The 26,827-nt window shown below is 43.9% G+C and overlaps 1 protein-coding gene across 8 annotated transcripts in view; it reads right to left on the bottom strand.

Annotated features, from left to right (window-relative positions):
* Nucleotides 1-3,576: 3,576 nt before the first annotated feature.
* The window catches only part of auts2a (activator of transcription and developmental regulator AUTS2 a), a 1,063,027-nt gene continuing 1,039,776 nt past the window's right edge, over nt 3,577-26,827 (bottom strand). For all 8 annotated transcript variants that reach the window (XM_078422734.1, XM_078422736.1, XM_078422739.1 and 5 more), the window contains 2 exons: nt 14,739-14,961; nt 3,577-6,047 (listed from right to left, as the gene is read on the bottom strand). In XM_078422734.1, the coding sequence (XP_078278860.1) occupies nt 4,805-6,047; nt 14,739-14,961 (1,466 nt within the window). In that variant the 3' untranslated portion in view covers nt 3,577-4,804. The remainder of the gene's footprint in view (nt 6,048-14,738; nt 14,962-26,827) is intronic.

Below are 26,827 nucleotides of genomic sequence, written 5' to 3'. Positions count from 1 at the left end.
ATTTTTATTTTAGTCCTGTGTCAAACCCATTTACTTTTCTAAAAATTCAATAAATGGAGACCATATTTTAAAAAATAAATCAGGTTTGTCAATTAAGGCAAATCTTATTTTTTTCCAAATGCAGGGTCTCTGTCATTTCCGTAGTCCACATTTTAATTGTGGGGGTAGCTCAATGTATTCTTGATGATGGTGGTTCATGGGCAATGGGCGTGGAGATTACCCCAGACATGGATATTTTTCATCTGAGAGCTGCTGTAGAGTTGTACTGTCAGAGGCTTGACAGGCGCATAGATGGGTAACAATCAACTGGTCATTCAGCTGCTGTGTGAACAATAAGCGTTCAACCCACATGCCTGGTAAAACTGCGATGTGGATTCCCAAATCTCTTTTGAAAATATCGTCTGTTTACGCTGGCTGCATTAAGTGGAGAGGGCGTAGTATACAGTATATTTTGGCACACAAAGGGAGGAGAGGAAGGCTGCTTCCTGTTGGTACCGACATAACTTGGTGGTGTGGAGGCACAAGGAACTGCAGATGCACGAATCTTGAGCAGAACACAAATATAAAATTCTTAAAGGATTGCACAGGCTAGATGCAGGAAAAATGTTCCCGATGTTGGGGGAGTCCTGAACCAGAGGTCACAGTTTAAGAATAAGGGGTAAGGCCATTTAGGACTGAGATGAGGAAAAACTTTTTCAGCAAGAGAGTAGTGAATCTGTGGAATTCTCTGCCACAGAGGGCAGTGGAATCCAATTCAATAACTGTAACTGCATTGTAACTGCAATGAGAGAAGCAATATCTCAGCTTCACACCCTACCCATCTCCGTATCTCTAGTCTCCCCTCTCCCCTGACTCTCAGTCTGAAGAAGGTTGGAAAGACTGAGCTTGTATTCACTGGAGTTTGGAAGGATGAGAGGGGATCTTATAGAGACGTATAAAATTATGAAAGGACTGGACAAGCTAGATGCAGGAAAAATGTTCCCAATGTTGGGTGAGTCCAGAACCAGGGGGCCACACAGTCTAAGAATAAAGGGGAGGCCATTTAAAACTGAGGTGAGAAACGACTTTTCCATCCAGAGAGTTGTGAATTTGTGGAATTCTCCGCCATAGAAGGCAGCGGAGGCCAATTCGCTGGATGAATTTAAAAAAGAGTTAGATAGAGCTCCAGGGGCTAGTGGAATCAAGGGATATGGGGAGAAGGCAGGCACAGGTTGCTGATTGTGGATGATCATCCATGATCACAATGAATGGCGGTGCTGGCTCGGCAGGCCAAATGGCCTCCTCCTGCAACTATTTTCTATGTTTTTCTATGTGTTTCTAAGGGCCTCAACCCGAAACGTCACCCATTCCATCTCTCCAGAGTAGCTGCCCGTCCTGCTGAGTTACTCCAGCATCTTGTGTCTATTCTCAGTTTTGATCATCTTCCTTCAGAGTTATCACTTGTAATTAAATGTTCAGGGCATGGAGAAAAGGCTGGGGAGTTGTATAATCTCTTCGATCTTGTGTTCTCAAGGACTGAACAGAGCAGCACACACCTCTGCTACGTACTCTGACCCTCCCCTAGATATAAAAAGAAACAGGTTTTTATTTTATTGCAGCATAAACTATGGTTTGATGACAAGGCTGTGATAACTAATTAATTTTATACTTGTGGCAAATGGTATCAGATGTTGAATTATAATGCATCTTTCCTCGGCGAACCATGGCAACGTGAGTGGACAAGTATGTTGGTCTCGGAACTGTGAGTTTCCCATGTGAAATTATATCGTATTGATTTCTCAGGCATAAATTTGTGCTACCTCTCCAATTCATCTTTCCACTGGCAATGTATTTTGCCCCTTGCAATATTTTTTTTGATTAAAAATATGCCTATTAAAAAAAAAAGCACCCCATAAATTAGAGCAGTGTGCACTGCCTGAAGTCTAACAGTCCTCTGTAGAATAGAATGGGTCATCCAGAAGTGAGGACATGAATCGCGATTTCCTCCAGAGTCCCCTTGGTCAGAGGGCCAGATCTCTCCTCCAGCACCAGCAACAGCCAGAGATAACTACTTGCTGCTCTGCCAGGTGTCCTGAGTGAGATTTATCGCGGAAAGATTTATTGGAACATAATCATATTGCTGATGCGGGTCTTTGCAACTAGATTCCTGCAAGTGGTTATGCTTCGACAGAGCTGCGTGGTAAACCACCGGGCCCGGCGTACAAATGATGTGAAGATGGACACAAAATGCTGGAGGAATTGTGTTTTCCTCTGTTCTTTTCACCTTTTGTCTTTGCATCTCCAACCATCAACCTATGAACCACCCCCCCCTCACCTGCATCCACCTTTAACTCACCAGGTTCTGTTCTGCCCAAAGATACTAGAGGAACAAGATAGAGACCACTCGACCCTAAAAACCGTAGTACGTCACGGCGCCATTTTAGTGGGCAGAAACTTGCAGAAACATTTAAAAAGAAAAATAACAAAAATCTGTGAATTGATAGATGAGATATATTCTGCATTTGAATGGTATCATCACACATACTGTTCCCCCAAAACACTGATTACACTGCGAGAGGCATAGCGAACGGCGGGTTTGCCTACTAAAATGGCTCCTTTGCGTACTGCACTTCAGTATAGGCGATTTCAATGGAGTGGTCCATCTTGTTCCTCTAGTATCTTTGGTTCTGCCCCTCCTCCTTTCGGGCTCTCTTCCCCCCCCACCCCCCCACCCCCCCACCCCCCCCTCCACACCCTGACTATCAGTCTTTAGAAGGGTCCCGACCCTTAACATCACCTATCCATGTTCTCCAGAGATGCTACCTAATCCGCTAAGTTACTCCAGCATGTCGTTTAGTAAACCAGCACCTGCATTTCCTTATTTCTCCCACTGTATTTTCTTCTGGAAATTTTAGATCCCAGCCATTTGCAGAGTTTTGCTTTAGTGGATAATATGCCGGTGATATATTGTCAATTGATATTGACAATATATTTAGACAATATATTGACAAGATTATTAAGGGGTTGGACACGTTAGATGTTCCCAATGTTGGGGGAGTCCAGAACCAGGGGCCACAGTTTAAGAATAAGGGGTAGGCCATTTAGAACGGAGATGAGGAAAAACTTTTTCAGTCAGAGAGTTGTAAATCTGTGGAGTTCACTTCCTCAGAAGGCAGTGGAAGCCAAGTCTCTGAATGCATTCAAGAGAGAGCTAGATAGAGCTCTTAAGGATAGCGGAGTCAGGGGTATGGGGAGAAGGCAGGAACGGGGTACTGATTGAGAATGATCAGCCATGATCACATTGAATGGTGGTGCTGGCTTGAAGGGCCAAATGGCCTACTCCTGTACCTATTGTCTATTGATATCATTTGAAAGGACATTAATTACTAAGGTCACATCAGGTACGATTGCCCCCATTGCCGACTTTGCCTGCTGATCAGGTTCCTAAAGATTCCATTTAAAATTTACACGTGCGATCACGCCCACGTGTCTACACACGAGGCTAGATTTTCCCTCTGTGAAATCGCCGCAAGGAAAGAGCAAGCAGTATTAACAGCAGGCTCCCAGCGCAGTTAGACTGAGAACACTTCAGTTCGATTTTTTAATAACATGGCACAATTTACATAACACAAGTTTTTGTTTATGAAGCACATGCCGAAGATTCAGAGTCGCTTCACTTTACAATAGGATCTGTAAAGGACTTCATTACGTACATGATAAACAGCATATCTGCAAATGAAAGTCTATAGGTAATATTGAGTTCTAGCACTACTGATCCAGTGTACATTATTTTTTTTGTTTCTCAAAAACACTGCACAACATCAGGAGTTCACAAATTTGAAGCGCACAACTAAAGCCTTCAGGTGACTACTAAAATAGATCTCTGCTCATAAGAAACAACTGTCATAGATAGAATTTTTTCAAAACAGAATAAACAACTTCAGATAGCACTTTAATACACTATTAGACCAACAGAACTAATTTTACTTCATTAACATAGTTTACAATCCTTAGACACAATGTAATGTGCTAGACGTGGTGGTTAAATGAACTGTGTTGAAAAGGCTCCATCGAGGAATGCAGACTTTCTGCGTGAAAAGCCGTAGCATTCACCTGCTTGCATAGTTGGGAATATCTGTACAGCCGCAAAAAAAAAAGTTATCCAACACAGCACAAGCAGACTGTGTTAACAGATAATTAATCTCCCAATAGCTCGCATTGTCAGATGCTTCTGATCAGCCGTCAAACGGCTGCCCTTCAATCTATTTACATTTGTACACAGTCAAAACCTATTGTCTCTTCCTTTTTGCATATATGTCCCAAGTTCCATTCAGCATGGGAACTTCCTCTATACACGGTTGATTCCTTCAAACCGAGTCTCATCCAGAACTCCTCTCCGAAGACAAATTAAGAGCTTTTCTTTTCTTTTTGTTTTTTTCTCTGAGGCCTCCTCATTTTACCACATACCCAAATCCTTGATAAATATAGCAGTAACTCTTTTTTTTTTTTCTCGTTTTAGTTTGCTCTTTCTTCACAACACATTTTTTTTTTAATATATATATACTACAAATAAAATTAACAGGGGAGAAAAGGAAACAAAATCGACATTGAACATTTGCAAAAAAACTTAAGCTTAAAATGTACAAAAAGTGTGTTCTCTCCGCAAAGTAACTTTACATGTTTGACGGTGGGGGCCGCGCCCTCCCGCCACAGTCCAGTGAAGTCCAATGCGTTAGACGGTGGGTCATCACGCTACAAAGCGGCCTTTGTTTGACCTCCGCGGTTACCTCCTCCGTGTGTGTTTTCTCCCCCTGCCGTCTCTGCATTATCGGGCTTCGATGTCTTTGTGTGTGTGCGAGGGGGGCCTGTCTCTCGCCTCTGAGCTAGTCAGGGGCGTAGTCCTCCGGGGTGAGCCGGCTCTGGCGCCGCCGGTGGGGATGAGCGGGGGAGGGGCGCTCAGAGCGGCCGTGGGGGGGGCCTTGTTGAGGATGCCGTTCTGGTGGGCCGAGGAGGGGCTGACGCGGGGGTAGTGCATGCTGGGTAGCCCCGGCGTCAGGAGGCCGGGGTGGGGCATGTGGCCGTCCAGGGCGGCCGCGTGGATGGGGTGTAGGCGCCCGTGCTCATACTCGTCCCTCAGCATGCTCAGCCTCTCCCTCTCCTCCAGGTGGCTCATCCTCTCGTGCTCGCGCCTGGGGTCCATGGCCACCAGCGCGTGCTCGCGGTTGAAGTCATGGGGTTCCCGGTCCCGGTAGGGGCGCTCCGCCTCGTAGAACCGCGGCGCCGACAGCCGCTGCAGCGGGTCGCTCCTCAGCAAGAAGTCTCTGGCCAGCGGGTCTCGCCGGTGGATGTCCAGCCCCCTGTACGGGTCTCGCAGGGGGTCCCTCATGGGGTCCCAGTGGAAAGGAGGGTATGGGAAGCGCTCGCTCCCAGGTATTGGGCTAATCCCCATAAAGGGAGCCACCATCCGTGTCCTGTCCAGCGTGTTGATGCTATTCATGGGATGTACTCCGCCCATGGCCATGGCCATTGGCATGGAGGCCATCGAGGGGCTGGGATGGACACTGGGCAACGAGGTGGGCTGGGAGTGCTCGGGGAGTCGCTGTGTCTGAATCACCTCTGAAATAATGTCGTTGTCCTCCTTCCGCTCCTCCTTGACTTTAACCTCGTTGCTCTTCTTCTGATGGTCATACGAAGAGGGCTCACTTTTCCGATCCACCTCTCGGTTGGCATGGCTGTTGGCTCTCGTGCCGTCCGTGCCGGGCAGCCTGATGTAAGGTGAATTGACTCTGTTCATATGCTTGTTGGTGTCCTCCCCGACCCTGCCCTCCAGCCCCAGGTTCTCCTTGTCCGGTGCGTGACTTTCCTTGACTTTGTGCTCATCCACGGACGAGTCTTTCCAAGTATCACTGTGATCCCGTTCTCGCTCCCGTGGCTTTTCCTTATCACGCAGCTCAATATTTACATGGTTTCTGTTGTGCTCGGTGGAACTACGGATGTGGCCCAAAGAATTAACTTGATTTACTGACGGAGATGAAGCATGAGTGGAGTGCCGCTTCTCCAAGGTATCCCTGAGGATAAACACACACAACAAAAGTGTTTTATAAACGAGTCATAGACACACGCACAGCACAATTAAGAAGCCTTTCTGCCCAACTTGTCCAAGATGCCCCATCTAATCCAGACCCACATGCCCACCTTTGGCCCATATCCATTGCGCCATTCTTGATTAGTTAGAGGTTACGTGGGCGAAGGCAGAAGAATGGGGTTGAGAGGAAAAGATAGGTCAGCCATGATTAAATGGCGGAGTAGACTTGATGGGCCGAATGGCCTAATTCTGCTCGTGGAACTTATGAATTTATGTCCCTCTATATCTTACCTATCAGTGTACATGTCCAAATCTCTTTTAAATATTGTTATTATACGGGACTCAGCTGATTCCTCTGGCAGCTTATTCCACATACCCACCACTCTGGGCTGCTCCTCAGGTTCCTAGTAAATGTTTCCCCTAACACCTTAAACCTTTGCACCTAGTTCTTGATTCCCTTTGCCCGGGGAAAAGACTCTGAACCACAAATATCCCGATAACTATAGTTTTAAAAAAATCACCCTTGTGTTAAATTATCATCTGCAACGGTTCAAAGCAGCTTTCCAGAAGCTTTTAATTGGAGCTTAAATTAATCACAGACTTAATTTATAGCTTCAATATTTGATCTCATAGCCGTGACAATTTAATACGAAAGTCTGGTTTTGAATAGGGGTAGTATTTTCGGACATTAGAGAAGGGCGGCAAAAACATGCAAGAACCAGTGAGATTGGATAACCTGCATGGACTGAATTTGTGGCTCAGAGAAGATTGCGTGCTTGTTGTAATCAGTTAATTTAAAAAAAAGGAACCCAGGCCTTGCATTAAAAATGTGTTTTCAATGTTCATTTAAATATTCAGAATTTTCAAATTCCTTCTAAAACAAACAAGGGCGGCACGGTGGCGCAGCGGTAGAGTTGCTGCCTTACAGTGCTTGCAGCACCAGAGACCAGGGTTCGATCCCGACTCATGGTGCTGTCGGTACGGGATTTGTACGTTCTCCCTGTGACCTGCGTGGGTTTTCTCTGGGTGCTCCGGTTTCCTCCCACACTCCAAAGACGTATAGGTTTGTAGGTTAATTGGCTTGGTAGAAAAGTAAATTGTCCCTCGAGTGTGTGGGATAGTGTTACTGTGCGGGGATCGCTGGTCGGTGCGGACTCGGTGGGCCTGTTTCCGCACTGTATCTGTAAACTAAACTAAAATGACTTGTGGACATCATTTTTTATCTACAGTCACACAAATGGATCAACAAAATGGCAAGGTTAGATTTATTCGATTGTGAGAATTGTTCATCGCATTTTGACTAAACAATTTTGTGAGAGAGTTGACTTGGCGGATACTGTGGATTGTAACTACGATGCTCCAAGAGGCCGAGCGTGTGGATCTAACCTGACCTGCAGTGTCAAGGAGCTTTAAAAACGTGTGGGGCGAATTTGCACAAAGTCAGATTTTTCATAGGTCAGATCATTGATAATCCGGACAGCCCTCGTACATCATTAACTTTCATTATGTGAAAAAAAAACGGGCCAATTGCAAGGTGGCCTTATTTATAAATGATATCAGATAAAATAAGAACTGCTTGAATCATTTAGTCTTGTGGTGATGGCCAATATTAAATCAGAGCTGTTGTCCTCTATTGAGAACTTCAAAACATGTTTGAACTGGTGCACAAGAACAGGCCCTTCGGCCCACAATGATACCAAGTTAAACTAATCTTTTCTGCCTGCATATGTCCCATGTCCCTCCATTCCCCACATATCCATATATCCTAAGGCCTCTTAAATTCCTCTATCTTATCCACCTCCACCACACTAAAGTCTGATAGATCAGAGTGTGTGAAGTTAAATCAGATGTTTGGGTCACTCTTGGTAGCTGATATCAGTTAATTGTACAGTATGATGTGTTTATACACAATTCTTGAGGAAGGGAAATGATGTGTTTTATATACATTTCTTGAGGAAGGGAAATTATGTGTTTATACACAATTCTTGAGGAAGGGAAATTATTAAATAATTTCCTGAAGAATTGTATATAAACACATCATTTGAAGCTTCACCTATATTGACTGACATAGTTCAGTTATTTTAACAAAGGGATAGATTTGATTTTCCTCAGAAATTAAATGGACTTGAATGCATGCTAACCGGTTAGATCTTGCACTTCTGTATGGAAATGCTGAAGCAATTGGTAATTTTTCTCTGAGAGGGACACAATATTTTGGGAGACATTTTAAATAGGAATATTAAATTTTAAATTGATAGGCAAATTCTATGCAGGAATTAACGTTTTAAAGAGTAACATGTGGTTGTCAGGCCTCTGGTTCATTAGGGCAGAATATTTTTTTGTGTAAGACCAAATCCTCATTGTTCCTGATACAACGCCCTTTTGAGAACAGTGTGCCCTGCATTTAGCCCCAGTCTTTGTCATGGGAGGTGGAAGGAGATAAGAAGAAAGGGTGGGCAAGGGCGTGAGAGGGTCAGCTACTCAAGGGCTCCCTTACATCTCCAGTGGCAGGTGTAAAACAGAATCGGTAAAGGCAACACCAAAACACCCTCTCCAACTTGTCTGTAAAAACATTGGAGCAGGAAGGAAGATTCCGGAAAATGAAACACCCGCAAGGCCATGGCAAAAGTGGTTATCCATCTCTTCAATAATAGTGTCCATCTCTTCAATAATACAGAATAATACAGAGCATTTTAACACGGGGCAGATTGATTTCAGTATGCAGTGTTCCCTTACTTTAAACACAACATACTGAATCCATTAAAGAAAGAACAGGCAAATGACAAATGCTGGAATATAAAGTGCTCCGCAAAACTTCAGTTAGTTCACAACGCTAAAAATGGCAGAGTATAGATTACACCTTTGACATATTGCTTTACTCACACACTAGGTTAAAATCAGCGTGAAAACCAGAACGTTGGCATGCCAGTGTTGTTGACCTCAGAACCAAATTTGGAAATTATTTTTTTAGTGTCTGCTTAACCTTTCCATCCAAAAATAGAACGCTTCTTTTCAAAATCTCTCTTCCTGTCATCAGCATCTTTCTCATATTCTTTCATCTCTCTTATCTCTTTGGTTGACCATTGCTTGGTGTTACCTTCATGGGTGGAGGGAGCGGGGGGGGGGGGGGTCAATGTTAACCTAAACCACCCAGTGGGAAAGTGGCTAAATGCATTTTGCTGACCATCGACCACTGGGTGAAGTGTAAAACAAGCAGACAATTTAACCGATGGGCATCCTACTGAGGTGGCTAGATTAAAGCTGAAAAATGTGCAGAGAAGATATTCGCAGGTGTTGTCAGGACTTGAGGTCCTAAGCTATAAAGAGAGATTAGCCAGGAGTTCAGGAGGATGAGTGGGTGATCGTATAGAGGTGTATAAGATCATGAGGGAATAAGCACAGTCTTTTACCCATGGTAGGGGAAACAAGAACCAGAGGACATAGCTTTAAGGTGAGAGGGGAAAGATTTAATAGGAACGTGAGGGCAACCTTTTCCACACAGAAGGTGGTGGGTACATGGATTGGACTGCCAGAGGAGGTTGTTGCGGCAGGTACTATAACAACATTTAAAAGGTATTTCGACAGGTATGTGGATAGGAAAGGTTTAGAGGGATATGGGCCAAGTGAGGGAATTGATGGGGCATTTTGGTCAGCATGGGCTTTTCTGTGCTGAATGACTCTCTGAAGTTATCTTCCTATCTTCTGCTACGTTCCTTAAAATGGAGCCCTCCACATTTTTCCTCTTCCCTCCCAAATGGAAGAAATAGCACTTCTGTCCGTTCTTTCCATTGCTTCAAATGCTTAATGAAATACTTCTTGACTTATGTGATCTTCCCTTTCATATTTCAAACACCCTGCAGCTGGACTTGGTCTACCACAAAGGTTGCTTAATAAAGATTGATCAATCAAGGTAAAGTACTACAAAAGGTAACGATGGTGGTCCATGAAAGGCAAGGCCATCAAGAACGATGGCACGCCAGGGTAATAATCCCCATCATGTGTCGTGTTTATTATGTAGAGGCCAAATGAAACATTTCATCAGGGGCTTTTAATTTTCAATGCAAATAGTGGGTTAAATATTATCAAATTAGTCTCGACTTCAGTCATCTAAGAGCTTCGAATATGTCAAAGAAAGATTTGGATTGCCGAAGGATGAGATTAGGTAGGTGGCTAACTTATTGGTGGCTTTGCTATAATTAAGACTCACAGAGTCATACAGATTGTTCCCGATTGTGGGGGAGTCCAGAACCAGGGGTCACAGCTTAAGGATAAGGGGGAAGTCTTTTAGGACCGAGATGAGAAAACATTTCTTCACACAGAGAGTGGTGAGTCTGTGGAATTCTCTGCCACAGAAGGTAGTTGAGGCCAGTTCATTGGCTATATTTAAGAGGGAGTTAGATGTGGCCCTTTTTGCTAAGGGATCAGGGGGTATGGAGAGAAGGCAGGTACAGGCTACTGAGCTGAATGATCAGCCATGATCATATTGAATGGCGGTGCAGGCTCGAAGGGCCAAATGGCCTACTCCTGCACCTATTTTCTATGTTTCTATGTTTCTATGTTTCTATGAAGCAGTCCCTTCGGCCCAACTTGCCCATGGCAACCAAAATGCCCCTCCACATTCGTCCCACCTGCCCATGTTTGGCCCATATCCTTCTAAACCTTTCCTATCTCCGTACTTGAGGAATATTTAACCATGGTGCAAGTGGAGTGGTAAGAAATTCCAAGATCACCATGAATATGGAGCATTTAGGGTGGCAAGGTAGCGTAGAGGTGCTGCCTTACAGAGATCTTCGGTTTCCTCCCACACTTCAAAGATGTACATGTTAGAAGGTACAGGCTAATTGAAGGTATTTATTCACAAAATGCTGGAGTAACTCAGCGGGTCAGGCAGCATCTCGGGAGAGAAGGAATGGGTGACGTTTCGGGTCGAGACCCTTCTTCAGACTGATGTCAGGGGGGCGGGACAAAGGAAGGATATAGGTGGAGACCGGAAGATAGAGGGAGATCTGGGAAGGAGGAGGGGAAGAGAGGGACAGAGGAACTATCTAAAGTTGGAGAAGTCGATGTTCATACCACTGGGCTGCAAGCTGCCCAGGCGAATTGTAGTCTAATTGGCTTGGTATTAATGTATAATTGTCCCTAGTGTGTGTGTAGGGTAGTGTTAAAGTGCAGGGCATCGCTGGTCGGTGCGGACTCTGTGGGCCGAAGGGCCTGTTTCCGCACTGTATCTCTAAACTAAAAACTAAACTAAAAAGATAAAAGAAGATGAGAGCGATTAGGCTTGTATACACTGGAATTTAGAAGGATGAGGGGGGATCTTATTGAAACATATAAGATAATTAGGGGATTGGACACATTAGAGGCAGGAAACATGTTCCCAATGTTGGGGGAGTCCAGAACAAGGGGCCACAGTTTAAGAATAAGGGGTAGGCCATTTAGAACGGAGATGAGGAAGATCTTTTTCAGTCAGAGAGTGGTGAAGGTGTGGAATTCTCTGCCTCAGAAGGCAGTGGAGGCCAGTTCGTTGGATACTTTCAAGAGAGAGCTGGATAGAGCTCTTAAGGATAGCGGAGTGAGGGGGTATGGGGAGAAGGCAGGAACGGGGTACTGATTGAGAGTGATCAGCCATGATCGCATTGAATGGCGGTGCTGGCTCGAAGGGCTGAATGGCCTCCTCCTGCACCTATTGTCTATTGTCTATTGTCTATTAGCTGCAAAGGACTCGTTATCATCGCAGCGTGCCAGTGAATTACGTCATGTGGAGGTTCTGGTAACGCCAGGGCCCAATGCAAAAATAAGGCATGATTCCACAAGGCAGGATGGAAAGTTTCTTTGGAGAGGTAGTGACTCCTGTAGCTGAGATTCTGGCTCTTAATGTCCTCAACGGGTTCAGCGAATCAATATCTGGCACCCACCATGTAAGACAAACCATGGAACCAATGTGTTTTCCTCCCAACGCTGCTAAGAATTTACTGACCTCAATCTCAGCCAAAAAAAAACCTCAAAATGTTTTTACATCCAACTTCTTTTTGCCAAACTGTTAATGGGAGTTTACTACATGAATTCTCCCACAGGGTGTGAATGTGGTGCAAATAGTTTTACACGGACCTCCTGCCCAAATATATCAAAGCTTTACGAATCCCACGAATGACGGTCCCGACGGGTTTGAGAGATTTCACTTATAAAGCGTTCTAAGCTGGAAAGGGAGAAATATTCAAAGACTTCTTACGGAGGTTTCAAGTCAACAACAGAGGCTTGTTCATATTCGCACACTTGCACTAACTGTAAAATAAAACCTAGTGAAGAAAGCATTACCGAATATCATGACCATGCAGAATAGCAAATGGAAGGACACTTTTTGAATGAACTGACTTCTTCAAGGGAGAAAATTCAACCCAATCTTGAGTAAAGTCCTGACATAGACTTTTCCACCCACGGCTACCAAAATTAATTATGCACTGCCAATGCAGCCAGATTAAGGTAGAAACTCTCAATATAATCATGGCAAACAGCACAATAATCAATGTATCTTTAATAAAACATTTTTCCTCGATTTACATCAGTAATGTGTTCTGGGAAAATGTTTCATTCATTAAAATTTAGTACGTTGAAAAGGCTGGCCAAATACATTACAGGTAAGTTTTGGTGAGTGTGGCAAAAGATAGATTTGTAAATCGAGGACGCATACAGTGAAAGGTCACAATACAAAAATACCTGTAAATAAAATGAGACATTGTTCGAAATGATTAAAAACGTGACCTTGACATTTTTTTAAAAACCAACATTGTCAGTCAGCAATGGTTGTCCAAGATGTACTCTAAATGCATAATGAACTTGAAGGTGTGTATTTCAGGATTCATGTCATTTCTAATGAATTACAGTATCCAAAAATATGGAAAGAACACAAATTTAATGGGCGTCAAATGATAGTTTAGTGAATGGGAACACTTCCGATCAGTAATGGGTTCGAATTAAGTGGTCCAAGAAAGAGAGTCAGCTTCAGTTTCAAATTAGAAAAAAAAAAGTTTCATAAACTCAGAGAATGGTTTTCTCTCCGATTCATACCTGTAGATTTGTGAGTACTTTATACTAACTGAGATTTTACTAGTTAAGAAACGCCGTTTTAATTCCCTTTTCACTGAGAGTTTCTGCTTTCGAAGAACCCATTAATGAATGAGCAGTAATGTACCATATGGCTAAATTTGTGGAATCACTGTTACATTTGAATTTACAATTATCTCTATGCAAAATTAAAAAAAATAAAAAAATGGAATGACATGACATTTTAGCTTGTAATCTATGGATTAAAAAAAAAATAGGTACAAAGAACATCAAAATGTCATGCAAATATTATTTTTTTTTCCTATGCAAATATTACTGCTCTATTTAGCCAACTGAACTAAGTGATTGTTCCTTGACCATCGTTAATATTATAAATTTTACGCTAGCTTTAGGTAGATGAGGTTTTGGGAGGGGTCTCCACTGTTTAAAAATCAGCAAAAGTTTTGGTTCAGAAAATGAACATTGTTTATTGATTTATTTGAAATTTTACTTTTTTAAAGTTTTATTTGGACATTGCTCTTTCCTTTTTGAATCCAATTTTGTTTTGTTACAATTACTGTTTATTGTTTCATGGTATGGACTCTCAATTTGAGTTTCTCAGGATGCAGAGTAAAATGCCTTGCGATTAGTGGTATGAATAAATGCAGCAGGGTTTCCCTGGCATTAAAATGAACTGCACGCTTGATGCCAAATGACAAATCGGTTTTACATTGGGGTCAAAATGTGGAGAAATGTTTTCTGCAGGAATTCGTGGGTAAATTGCAAAGACAAATTATGAACATGTTGGCAGACAAAGCACAGCAGTGGAGCTTCGCACATTGTGGTGCAACATGCTTCTTCTCCTGGCAGTGAGGTCCAAGTCTCAGCCGAAACATTCACAGGGACAAGCATGTGAAGGGATTGATGACAGAGAGCACCAGTAATTTCCTATTGTGTGGGAAGGAACTTCCGATGCTGGTTTACTCTGAAGAGCTCTTAAGGATAGCGGAGTCAGGGGGTATGGGGAGAAAGCAGGAACGGGGTACTGATTGAGAATGATCAGCCATGATCACATTGAATGGCGGTGCTGGCTCGAAGGGCCGAATGGCCTACTCCTGCACCTATTGTCTATTGTCTATAAGACACAAAAAGCTGGAGTAACTCAGCGGGACAGACAGCATCTCTGGAGAGAAGGAAAAGGGCAATGTCCGATTGTTTTCCCGAATGCTCTTCCCAGAGAAACAATGATAAAGGGCTGGGATTAGGCTGTGCAGTCCATATTGTGCAAAAGACTGTTACAGGGGTCAGGAAAACTGCTGGGGATTGAACTAGTCACAAATGGGGAGAGATTAAAACTAAATTTAGTGCAGATCAACAAGTCCACATCCGCCTGGGTTTAAATTCTGCCCAACATTTCTTGCAAGTTTAGCATGCTGCTGGTTGTGATTGAGATTTCAAGCTGAGGTATAGGTGTCCCAAATTGCCCATGAGTCAGCCAATTGTATTTGAAGGAGGTCTTTCACGCCATGACATTCGCGCGACAATGAACAAGCCCACACCTTCGAGTTCAAGGCCTCTTTATAATAAAATGTAGAATCGGACTGGAGAAGTTTTTTCGCTTCCCCCTTCGTACCTTTCTTTTTCATCTTTACTAACAGCAGAGTCTCGCTTCTCTACATCTCTATCTTTGTCATGAGTTGCTACAGAGGAATTGCGCTCGGCCTCCCCTGGCTTCAGCCAAGGGGGTGGGGTTGGAAACGAAGGTGGCGTTCGGTGGAGTCGATTCCAAGGCTCATGAGGGTTGCTAAAGCTCTGCATACTGGGGCCATCTTTGTGGCTGAACATTGTGTTGGATGCTGAAATGGTTGAGAAAACAAAAGAACAAAAAAATGTTTATAAGGTCTGGCAGCGGACATGACAGTACTCACCAAGTATTGCACGCTGAGCTTAAAATGTATACATACTATTGGCAGCTGGAAACAAGAAGGGAAAGATTACAGCTCTGGCGCGCTCACTGACAGTCAATTCTGTAAATGAATATTAAGTACCACATGACAACAAGGGCATTACAAAAGGCTCAATTAGTCTGAGGATGTAATGGAATCAAGGAACGAAGGGGGCTTAAAAATAATTTAAAAGGTGTTTCAGCTTCCATTATCTGTTTTGATACAGAGTCACAATTGGTCTTAGCTTCACACAATTAGAGTCATAGAGTCACGCAGTGTGGAAACAGGCCCTTCGGCCCAACTCGCCCACACCGACCAAAGCCCCATTTACACTAGTCCCACCTGCCTGCATTTGGACCATATTCCTCTAAACCTGTCCTATCCATGTACCTGTCTAATTGCTTCTTAAACAATGCAATAGTCCCAGCCTCAACTACCTCCTCCGGCAACATGTTCCATACACCCACCACCCTTTGTGTGAAAAAGTTACCCCTCAGGTTCCTATTAGATTTTTCCCCCCTCACTTTAAATCTATGTCCTCCAGTTCTCGATTCCCCTACTCTGGGCATGACTCTGTGCGTCTATCCGATCTATTCCTCTCATGATTTTATACACCTCTATAAGATCACTCCTCATCTGCCTGCACTCCAAGGAATAGTGTCCTAGCCTGATCAACCCCTGGATCTTGAATCCCATAACCAAGATATTACATCATTTGATTAGAAAAATCCAACACTGTTGTTAGCAGAGAGTAGTCTAAACCTTCCCCAGCAGGGGTCCCTGGTGATTGGTAACAGAAACTCTGGCTATTTCCCCATTTCCTTCTCTGGGTTTAACTCCAATTAATTAAAACACAAATGTGGTGGAAGAACTCAGCGGGTCAGGAAGAATCTGCGGGAAGGGACTGACACGAGCAATGGGTCATGACCCTTCTTCACTCAATCCATTCCTGTCACAGGTGCTGCCAGACCTGTTGACTTCTTGTCGCACTTTGTGTTTTGCACAAGATTCCAACTTCTGCAGTTTTGCATTTCTCTCCTGAATTAGAGATCAACTAACACCGCTAATTGGTCCGGTATTCGTAATCTGTCCAATATATAACACTTTATCTTGAAATCATATACGTTACGTAAGTAGCTTCTTTTAAACCAAATCAGTTAAATAACACAAAGATTAATCTCATTTGGGTTTGAAAATAGGGGAAAAAAGAACAGCATACGCTAAGCCAAGGAAAAATAAATTGGATTCATTTCAATTATCAAACACCATCAATGTCTGAACTAGAGGACGGCATGGTGGCACAGAGGTGGAGCTACTGCCTTACAACGCCAGAGACCCGGGTTCGATCCTGACTACGGGTGCTGTCTGTAGGTTCTCCCTGAGACTGCGTGGGTTTTCTCCAGGAGCTCTGGTTTATTCCCACACTCCCAAGACGTACAGGTTTATAGCCTAATTGGCTTGGTGTAATTGTAAATTGTTCCTAGTGTGCGTAGGATAGCGTTAGTGCGTGGGGATCGCTGGTCGACGCGGACTCGGTGGGCCGAAGGGCCTGTTTCCGTGCTGCATCTCCAAACTATAAACTAAAATGGTACAACATCTCAAAACAAAGGATGAAGTAGGCATTTCTACCATTAGTGTCAAGTTTTCAATCCAAAAGGCATAATTTCCCACAAACATTCACACTGCATAAGTGACTGCGTATTTATGTGCAGGACACTGCAGTGGGAGTAGTGCAGAAATCAGGAAGAAGGGGAGGTGTTATTCTGTCTGTCGACAATAGCTTGCTTTGAGATGTTGCTCCAAACTTAAAGCAGTATGTCTTTTTAGTAAAACTACAGTAATTTCACTTTCAACTTTTTTTTAGAAGCTGGCGGTGATCCGAGGGGTGGATCAACTATGAAAACTTTGGTGATCTTTTAAGAGACAGAAGTGTTTAGTTATCTTATGCAGCAATAAAATTCTTACTTGCTGCAACCTTCAACACAGTAACACAGCATAGAAATATACCACAATCATTGATAAAATCAACTAATAATCAGTAATACTTGGTAACCAGATGATAACAGTGCAAAAGCGAAGTACGTACTGTTACCAAACCAAAACAAAGTCAAGAGTTGTTTCTTTGCTGAGGTTGGCTTGTGGTTAGAGTTAGATATAAATAATGAAATACAGGCCAACAGCACCATCCAGGGCTGCACTACACTGCTGCAATAATGTCCCTGTAACACTGAACAACCAATGGAGAACAGACGGTAATCAACTGCATTAGTTAGTCAGAGAGATCCCATTCACTTTTGCAAAACAAAAAATACTCCATGAGAGATAAAACAGCCATGTCTTGCTTGATTTTCAGAGGTTATGGGGAGAAGGCAGGGGAATGGGGTTAGGAGGGAGAGATAGATCAGCCATGATTGAGTGGCGGAGTAGACTTGATGGCCTAATTCTACTTCTATCACTTATGATCTTATAATTTCCCGTCTCATTTTGTTCTCTAACACCTTTTCACTGCTTTCCTTCAACAATTGTCTCTCCTGGTTTACCTATCGCAATTCCTCATGATCTTTTCCCACTTTTCCTGGGCCTTTTTCCCGGGCTTGTTATTTATATTTATTGCTCCTTCTGTGTTTTCCTCCATTTAATATTTTCACTTTATCACCCTTGTTTTGTTTCTCTATCCTTTCCAGCCAACCTTCTGAACTCGATTTCCATCTCCTTGGCCTGTAACCTCCTTGCCACTACAATATTCATGCCACTACTAAAATGGACCCTGTTGTCTGCATTTGGGGAAAGGGTTAGATTAGAGTGTATCATTTTACACCAGAAACCTACGATGCAAAGAACAGCCTGGAGCCCAGACGTCATTGTGACAAAATCCGGTCACTATGAGATGCAATTATCAACTTCAAGTTGCCAGCATTTATCAACATAACCATTCACTTATAACCCCATGTTTAGCTTGAATTATTTTAATATTCGCCTCCCACTGCATAGATTGGACTGCATGCTTGGATTTTCTTTTGCAAATCATGGAGTCTCTTGAACGTGCAGAGTTTTCGACCAGCACGTCCGTGTGTGAGCTTTCACTGAGACGAACACTAAATGAACTGTGTAGGAAGGAACTGCAGATGCTGGTTTACATTGAAGATAGACACAAAATGCTGGAGTAACTCAGTGGGTCAGGCAGCATCTCTGGACAGAAGGAATGGGTGACGTTTCGGGTCGAGACCCTTCTTCAGACTGAGAAGGGGGGATACAGGGATAAAGAATGTAAGGTGTGAACTGACTGCCTGTCCAAGCCAGTGCTTCAAAACGTCTTCTTTATTATATGATTGAGAACCATAAATAGTCAAATTGAACCTTTCAAAACACCAGTGGACAATGGACAATAGACAATAGGTGCAGGAGGAGGCCATTCGGCCCTTCGAGCCAGCACTGCCATTCAATGTGATCATGGCTGATCATTCTCAATCAGTACCCCGTTCCTGCCTTCTCCCCATACCCCCTGACTCCGCTATCCTTACGAGTTCTACCTAGCTCTCTCTTGAATGCATTCAGTGTATTGGCCTCCACTGCCTTCTGAGGTAGAGAATTCCACATGGACAAAGACAACTATAGCTATAGCGGCATTGTCAAAAAATTAATATGCAAAGGGATCACCAAAGGTTCATAGCTGAACCAAATGCCAAGCAGAAAACCAAGAATCATTGAAATCAAATCGAAGAAATAAGGTCCCACTGGGAGAACTGGGCAAATACATAATACATGATGGCAATGCAGCAGTAGAGTTGCTGCCTCACTGCCCCAGAGACCCGGCTTTGATCCTAACTACCGGTGCTGTCTGTACGGTGGTTGTACATTCTCCCCGTGACCGCGTGGGTTTTCTCCGAGATCTTCGCTTTCCCCCAACCTCGAAAGATGTACAGGTTTTTTAGGTTAATATAAATGTAAACCATTGGTCCCTAGTGTGTAGGATAGTGTTAATAGACAATGGACACTGGACAATAGGTGCAGGAGTAGGCCATTCGGCCTTTCCAGCCAGCACCGCCATTCACTGTGATCATGGCTGATCATCCACAATCAGTACCCCGTTCCTGCCTTCTCCCCATATCCCTTGACTCCGCTATCATTAAGAGCTCTATCTAGCTCTCTCTTAAAAGCATCCAGAGAATCGGCCTCCACTGCCTTCTGAGGCAGAGTATTCCACAGATTCACAACTCTCTGGGTGAAAAAGCTTTCCCTCATCTCCGTTCTAAATGGCCTACCCCCTTATTCTTAAACTGTGGCCCCTGGTTCTGCACTGCCCCAACATCGGGAACATGTTTCCTGCCTCTCGCGTGTCCAATCCCTTAATAATCTTATGTGCATGGATCACTGGTCGGTATGGACTCGGTGGGCCGAAGGACTTGATTCCGCGCTGTATCTCTAAATTAATCTAAACATTGCTGCAAGTGCAATGAGGCACTGCCATAACAAGCCCATTGCCAGGGGTATAGAGTACGGGATCACAATTTGCTCAGAATCCCGGGGACCTTGTGTCTTGCTTTTGGAGGTCAAAAAATCCGAGTTGCTTTCAACTCAACTTGTTTTTAAGAGATCCTCCAGTGGTTTATTTGGAAAACATACAACCTACTGTGGAAATGAACCACAAACAGGCCATTAAGTCCAACGACTGTTGGAATTCAATGCCTTGGCTCACAACCAGTTAATGGCCAACTTGGTCAAAATGGACATAGCATGCACGCTTGATAACCCAGTGAATATCATAAAGCCTTGAAGTGTATAACTTTACACACACAGATGTGTGTCGTCAAGTAGGAGTGATGATATGGATTAAGTTAAAACAGTTTCAATACTTGTAGGTGTGGTACGACGATAGAACTTTATTTATCCCAGGAGTCAAATTGATCTGCCAACAGTCATAAAACACAAAATACATGAAACATGAAATAAAAGTGATGAGTGGAAAGGATTGGGGATGTGCAAAAATTAGGGGTGGGGGGGAGGGAAGTCAGTCAGTCTACCCCACGACAAAAGGGGGGAGGGAGTTGTAAAGTTTGATAGCCACAGGGAAGAAGGATCTCCTGTGGCGTTCTGTACTACAGCTTGGTGGGACCAGTCTGTTGCTGAAGGTGCTCCTCAGGTTGACCAGTGTGGGGGTGAGCTGTATTGTCCAAGATGCTCCGCAGTTTGAGGAGCATCCTCCCCTCCTACTGCGAAACACACTGAAAGGAACTGATGATTGAGACAGATACAGTACCCAGAAACGATAACGCTGACGACAGTTTAAACAGAGCCGTGATGCAGATACTCTTAACACATGCGTTCATTACATGAGGGGTATTGATGCAGATGCGAAAAAGAGTTGCTTATTGAATGAGTTGAGGCCAGTAAGCATTCCCCAAATAACACAGAGGATTGTTGGAAAGGGGTGAAATGTATACAGGTGTAACTCATACCGAATAAACAAGTCCAGCTTTCGTGCGGGATGACCACAGTGTGCACAGGAATGTTTAACGCAGGTTGAAATTATACACATTGATACAGCACGCGGGATGAGAGGTAATGTACACAAAATAATTTTGAATAATGCGACACAGTTACGTTACAATAGACACAGGTGAGATGCACTCAAATGCATTTCACACCACTGCAATGGAGCGTACAAGAAAACAAGTGCCATGACCTGGCTGCAAAGCCAATATTGATCTGTTTTTGAGTTCACTGGCGTGGGTTGGCTACTGCACATTGAAAAATAGCCCTGGCTCTGTTCTAGTTCACAGTACTGGGTCAGTACTGCCCAAATATCAGCCAAAGTATCACTTCTCAAAGTCAAACGTGAGAGAGTCATACAAAGAACCGAAAGGACAGAAATACTCACTGATTGAAGGGTTCCCCAGTCCACCAAAGGCGCTGTTACTTAAAGATCTCAGACCAGTCAAACCACTTGGTCTATTAAATGGCTCTAAAAAAAAAACCCAATATGTGTCCACAAGTTACACATTTGATCAAAATCATTTAATTGTAAAAAAAAAAAAAATCGTTAAGTGGCTCTAAATGCAATGCGAAGCAAAGCTATCCCCAGAATTAACCAGAGTCGCAGTATGGGAAATGGTCAGAGGAAATGGCAATCGGGTTAACATCAGATTTTGTTTAAGATGCAACAGAAAAATAACTTTTATACTGGCCTGGTCTCAAGAAATGAAATGCCTCATGAAATTTGGGCCAATTTTGGTATCAATTTTCCTTCTCCTTTAAAAAAGGAACATTTTTAGCAGGAGATTATGATATTCCCAACATCGGATAAATGTCTGAGAATACAAACCATGCCCACATTTAAAAAGGCTTTTTTCCTCCCTCACACTGAGGAAAGATTTTCTCAGTGCGGGCCCGAGGTGTAAAACATCACCAGCCCAATCCTGATTCTCACAGCTCAGAGTAATCATTTTCCTCCTTTTTCGGATAACAACCTGTCCCTAAATACCACCAAGACCAAGGAACTGATCATTAACTTCCGTAGGTCACATAACGGGGAATACGCCCCGATCTCTATCAACGGGGACAGTGTGGAGAGAGTGTCCAGCTTCAAGTTTCTGGGCACTCACATTTCGGAGGACCTAACATGGTCCAATAACACTGCTGCGCTGGTCAAGAAGGCACAGCAAAGACTGTTCTACCTAAGAACACTGAAAAAGTCTGGTCTACCCCAACAGCTGCTGATGACCTTCTACCGCTACACCATAGAGAGCATCCTAACACATGGCATCCCTGTGTGGTACCTCAGCTGCACGGAGGCAGAAAGATAAGCTCTACAGCGGGTAGTCCATAGAGCTCAGAGGGCCATCGGAACACAGCTACCAGACTTGGAGGGCATCTACAACACACGATGCCTCAGAAATGCCACCAGCATCCACAAAGACTCTTCACACCCCTGCAACAGTCTGTTCGAACTTCTACCATCGGGCAGACGACACAAGGTCTTCTACGCGCACACCTCCAGACTCAGGAACAGCTTCATCCCCAGGGCCATAGCTGCTATGAACTGGTCCTGCTGAGCCGGATGGTCACAACGCATAGTGATCCGGCACAGATCAACTTGCACTTTATCCTGTCTAAAACTGTTACAATTGTTTCGTTGGGTTGCTGTTGTCTAAATTAATTAAACTATTGCATCGTATGGGAGGCGCATTCCCAATCTCGTTGTACCCCTGGGTACAATGACAATAAAGATATATTGTACTGTATTGTATTGTATTGTGGGTCCGTCTCAAGAACTCCCAATGATGCCTAATACATTTATAGTTCCAACAAAGGCACTCAACAATTTAGCAGGAAGGAGTCAATAAAAAAGGTGCGAGAGGATTAGCTAAAGATGTCTGAAGAAGGGTCTCGACCCGAAACATCACCCATTCCTTCTCTCCTGAGATGCTGCCTGACCCACTGAGTTACTCCAGCATTTTGTGTCTACCTGCTAAAGGATTTATGTAATTGACTTGTGAAGGAAGCAAACACATTAATGTTGTTTGCTTTCAGAAGCCGCTTTAACCATTGATTATATTCTGTACAGTTGTTATGAAGCCAACATTTGGAAATCAAATGCCATTGATCTACTAAGAATTGGACTAACTTGTCTCAGGGCTGCACACAGTCACTTAATACTGTTCTGAGGATATAGTGAAGATAGATTAGCCTAGTTTAGTTTAGTTTAGAGATGCAGCGTGGAAACAGGCTCTTCGGCCCACTGTGTCCACGCCGTTCATCAATCACCCGCTGACACTAGTTCTACGTTATCCCACTTTCTCATCCACTCCTTACACACGAGGGGAAACTTTACAAAGGCTAATTAATCGGCAAACTCACACATCTTTGGGATGCGGGAGGTAACCGGAGCACCCGGAGGAAACCCGCGCGGTCACATGGAGAACCTGCAAACTCCACACCTACAGCACCTGAGGTCAGGATCGAACCCAGGTCTCTGGCGCTGTGAGGCAGCAGCTGTACCAGCTGAGCCACCGCGCCATCGAAAGTCTGTGCTACTGTGGAAAGAGTTAAGCTCTTGGACACGATGGTCAGCATGGTCATGCAAGGATGCTTGTGTATAGGATGGACCAATCAAGATTCTGTGACATGGAACCTTCTGGAAAGTTTTGAAACATGTGCAATGTCCATCCATGTGCTTCACCAAAGAAATAGTGCAGCAATTGCACTAAACATACATCAATATATCGCTTTATGGAAATTACGGACTGAATATACCACTTTCAAGCAAAATTTTGAAAAGTGGCTTGGAAGTGGTTTACACAGTCATAGAGTCTTACAGCATGGAAACAATCAGGATAGGACTTTCACAGTCGATGGTAGGGCTCTGGGGAGTGCTGCAGAACAGAAGGACCTAGGAATGCAAACATATAGTTCCCTGAAAGTGGCGCCAAATGCAAACAGGGTGGTGAAGAAGGCATTTGATGCGCTCGTCTTCATTAGTCATTGCATAGAGTACAGAAATTGGACATTATGTTGACATTACTTTACAGTTGTGCAAGTTGTTGGTGAGTATCATGTAGTTTTGGGTAGTCTGCTGTACAGGAGGCATCATGTGGTTGGAATGAGTGCAGAGGATATTTACCAGAATGTTGCAAGGACTCAAGGGCTTGAGTTATGGGGAGAGGCCGGGCAGGCTGGGAATCTATTCCATGGAGTAGAGGAGACTGAAGGGTGATCTTACAGAGGTGTATAAAATCACGAGGGGCAGATATAATATACATACATACATACACAATCTTTTTTTCCCCCCAGGAAAGGGGAATCAAAAACTAAAAGACACAGGATTAAGATGAGAGTGTAAAGAACAGAATTGGGAGCTGAGGGGTAACTTCTTCACACAGAAGTGGGTACATTCATGGAAGGAACTGCTAGAGAAAGTGGTTGAGGCTGGTACAATACCAGAAAAGGTTTAAAGGGATATATGGTCCAAACGCAGGCAGATAGAACGTATAAATGGGCAGCATGGAGGAGTTGGGCCAGGGCCTGATTCTGAACTATATAAATCTATGACCAAACTCTATGACACATTGTATATAGATATATATTGTATTATATATATATATATATATATATATATATATGTGTGTGTATGTATATATGTACACACACTGAACTTTTTTTGTTTATTATATTGTTTATAGAGCACAATGTTTACATATTCTGTTGTGCCGCTGAAGTAAGACTTTCATTGTTCTTTTTGGGATATTTGACAATTAAACACTCTTGACAATCCCACTGACGGAAAAGCATAAGGCATTGAAACTATCGTCAGTCTGAGGAAGGGCCGAGACCCGAAATGTCACCCATTCCTTTCTCTCCAGAGATGCTGCCTGTCCCGCTGAGTTACCCCAGCAATTTGTGTCGACCTTCAAGCTTTGACCCGAAGGAACCAACACACAAACATTTACTGCCACAGCCACCTTGACATTTGTTGCAAAACAAAGTCTTTTGCCCTGCATGGAGGTGCAGAAAATGACAAGATTTCAACGAAGAGACTTTAGCCCTCACACAATGCTCCTCCCTGACGAATATCGGCTTGCTGACAATCCGTCCCCCTGCTAATCTCCCTCCTCCTCCTTCTCCTCCACCCACGCTCCATCTCCCAGTCAGACTCTGCTGCATACTCTCCGGGACCCTTACTTAATACACCATACCTTTATAGCAGTTAGCTTGGACATTACTCTTGGCCACCAGAGTCTTCTTCACACCGCCCTCCCCCTTCCCCCTTCCCCTGCCGCCCTGCAGGCCCCCTGCACCTTGAAACAACGTCAGATGCACCAGTTTCATGTAGGATTTTAGTCAGGAGAAATCAACTGGTAAGAAAGCTTTACGTTAGGAAAGGGATCTTTCAACTGGCATAGATGAGAAAATGTGGGAGAGGGTTCATGCTGGTGTAGATAGATGCAAAAAGCTGGCGTAACTCAGCGGGACAGGCAGCATCTCTGGAGAGAAGGAATGGGTGACGTTTCGGGTTGAGACCTTTCTTCAGACTGAGAGTCAGGGCGAAGGGAAACGAGAGATATGGACGGTGATGCAGAGAGATATATAGAACAAATGAATGAAAGATGCGCTGGTGAATATGTGATTGTTTGAATGAGGTTGAGGGATGGTGCCGGGTGGACCACTTGGAGAAGATAGGAGGGAACATGGGCTTCACATTTAAGACGTTGATCTCTTGAACATGAGAAAGGAGTACCATTCTCTTTGGTATACTTCAATTATTATAAGTTATACAGAGTTGTACAATGCAGAAACAGACACTGCAGAGTTATACAGAGCTGTACAGTGCAGACACAGACCCTACAGCCACTGCATCCATGCCGAGCTTTTGCCCATCTACACTAAATGCACTGAATACATGGAGGCAATGCACCCGGCACTTCCATATGCTGTTAGCAACCAACGACTAATTTCACACACAAACTGAAATTGGGTACTGAAATAATTATATTTTCAATAAGTCGTGTGATCCAGAAATCTTACTCATTATTGCCCTCACACTTTACATGCGGCACAGATGAAGAATCAGTCGACCAAAGTAGACTGGTGGAATAAACTGGGTATTGTATTAGTCCACACGCCACAATCTCTGAATGGTGACACAGGAACACATGTAAAGAAAGGAAACTTGGCCTCTCTTAACAGTTCCATCAAAGTTGCACCTTAAATATCCTACCTACAATGCTGCCCATTGCATTTAGTGATACAAGTTTGGTGTGCATCTTGATCAGCGTGGACAGGCAGGGCCGAAGGGCCTGTTTCCGTGCTGTATGACTCGAAGGGCCGAACAGCCTTTAAAAACACAAAATGCTGGAGTAACTGAAGGGGTCAAGCAGCGTCTCTGGACAAAAGGAATAGGTGACGTTTCGGGTCAAGACTCTTCATCTCGGCCTGAAACGTCACCTATTCCTTTTGCCCAGAGATGCAGCCTGACCCGCTGAGTTACTCCAGCATTTTGCAATTTCACTGAAAGTAAGCATGCAGGTACAGCAGGCAGTGAAGAAAGCCAATAACATGTTGGCCTTCATTGCGAGAGGATTTGAGTTTAGGAGCAAGGAGGTCCTAATGCAGTTGTACAAGGCCCTGATGAGACCGCACCTGGAGTATTGTGTGCAATTTTGGTCTCCTAATTTGAGGAAGGACATTATTGCTATCGAGGGAGTGCAGCACAGGTTCACGAGGTTAATTCCTGGGATGGCGGGACTGACGTACGATGAAAGAATGGGTCGACTGGGCTAGTATTTGCTGGAATTTAGAAGGACGAGAGGGGATCTTATAGAAAGATATAAAATTCTTAGAGGCTAGATGCAAGAAAAATATTCCCGATGTTGGGGGAGTCCAGAACCAGGGGTCACAGTTTAAGAATAAGGGGTAGGCCATTTAAGACTGAGATGAGGAAAAACTTTTTCACCCCGAGAGTTGTGAATCTGTGGGATTCTGTGCCACAGAAGGCAGTGGAGGCCAATTCACTGGATGTGTTCAAGAGAGAGTTATATTTAGCTCTTCAGACTGAGGGAATCAAGGGATATGGGGAAAAACCCGGAACGGGGTACTGATTTTGGATGATCAGCCATGCTGCCACAAAGGGCCAAATGGCCTACTACTGCACCTATTTTCTATGTTTCTATGTGACTAACTTCGATGTCAACAATGCATCTGCAGTTCCTTCCTGCAGCCTTTCAACACCACTAATGTTGCCACACATAGAAACAGAGAGCTGGCTCCATGCAGGACAGCC

Source organism: Rhinoraja longicauda, chromosome 26, assembly GCF_053455715.1.
Source record: "Rhinoraja longicauda isolate Sanriku21f chromosome 26, sRhiLon1.1, whole genome shotgun sequence".
Classification (NCBI taxonomy): Eukaryota; Metazoa; Chordata; class Chondrichthyes; order Rajiformes; family Arhynchobatidae; genus Rhinoraja; species Rhinoraja longicauda.
This window is presented reverse-complemented; position numbering and strand designations above follow the sequence as displayed.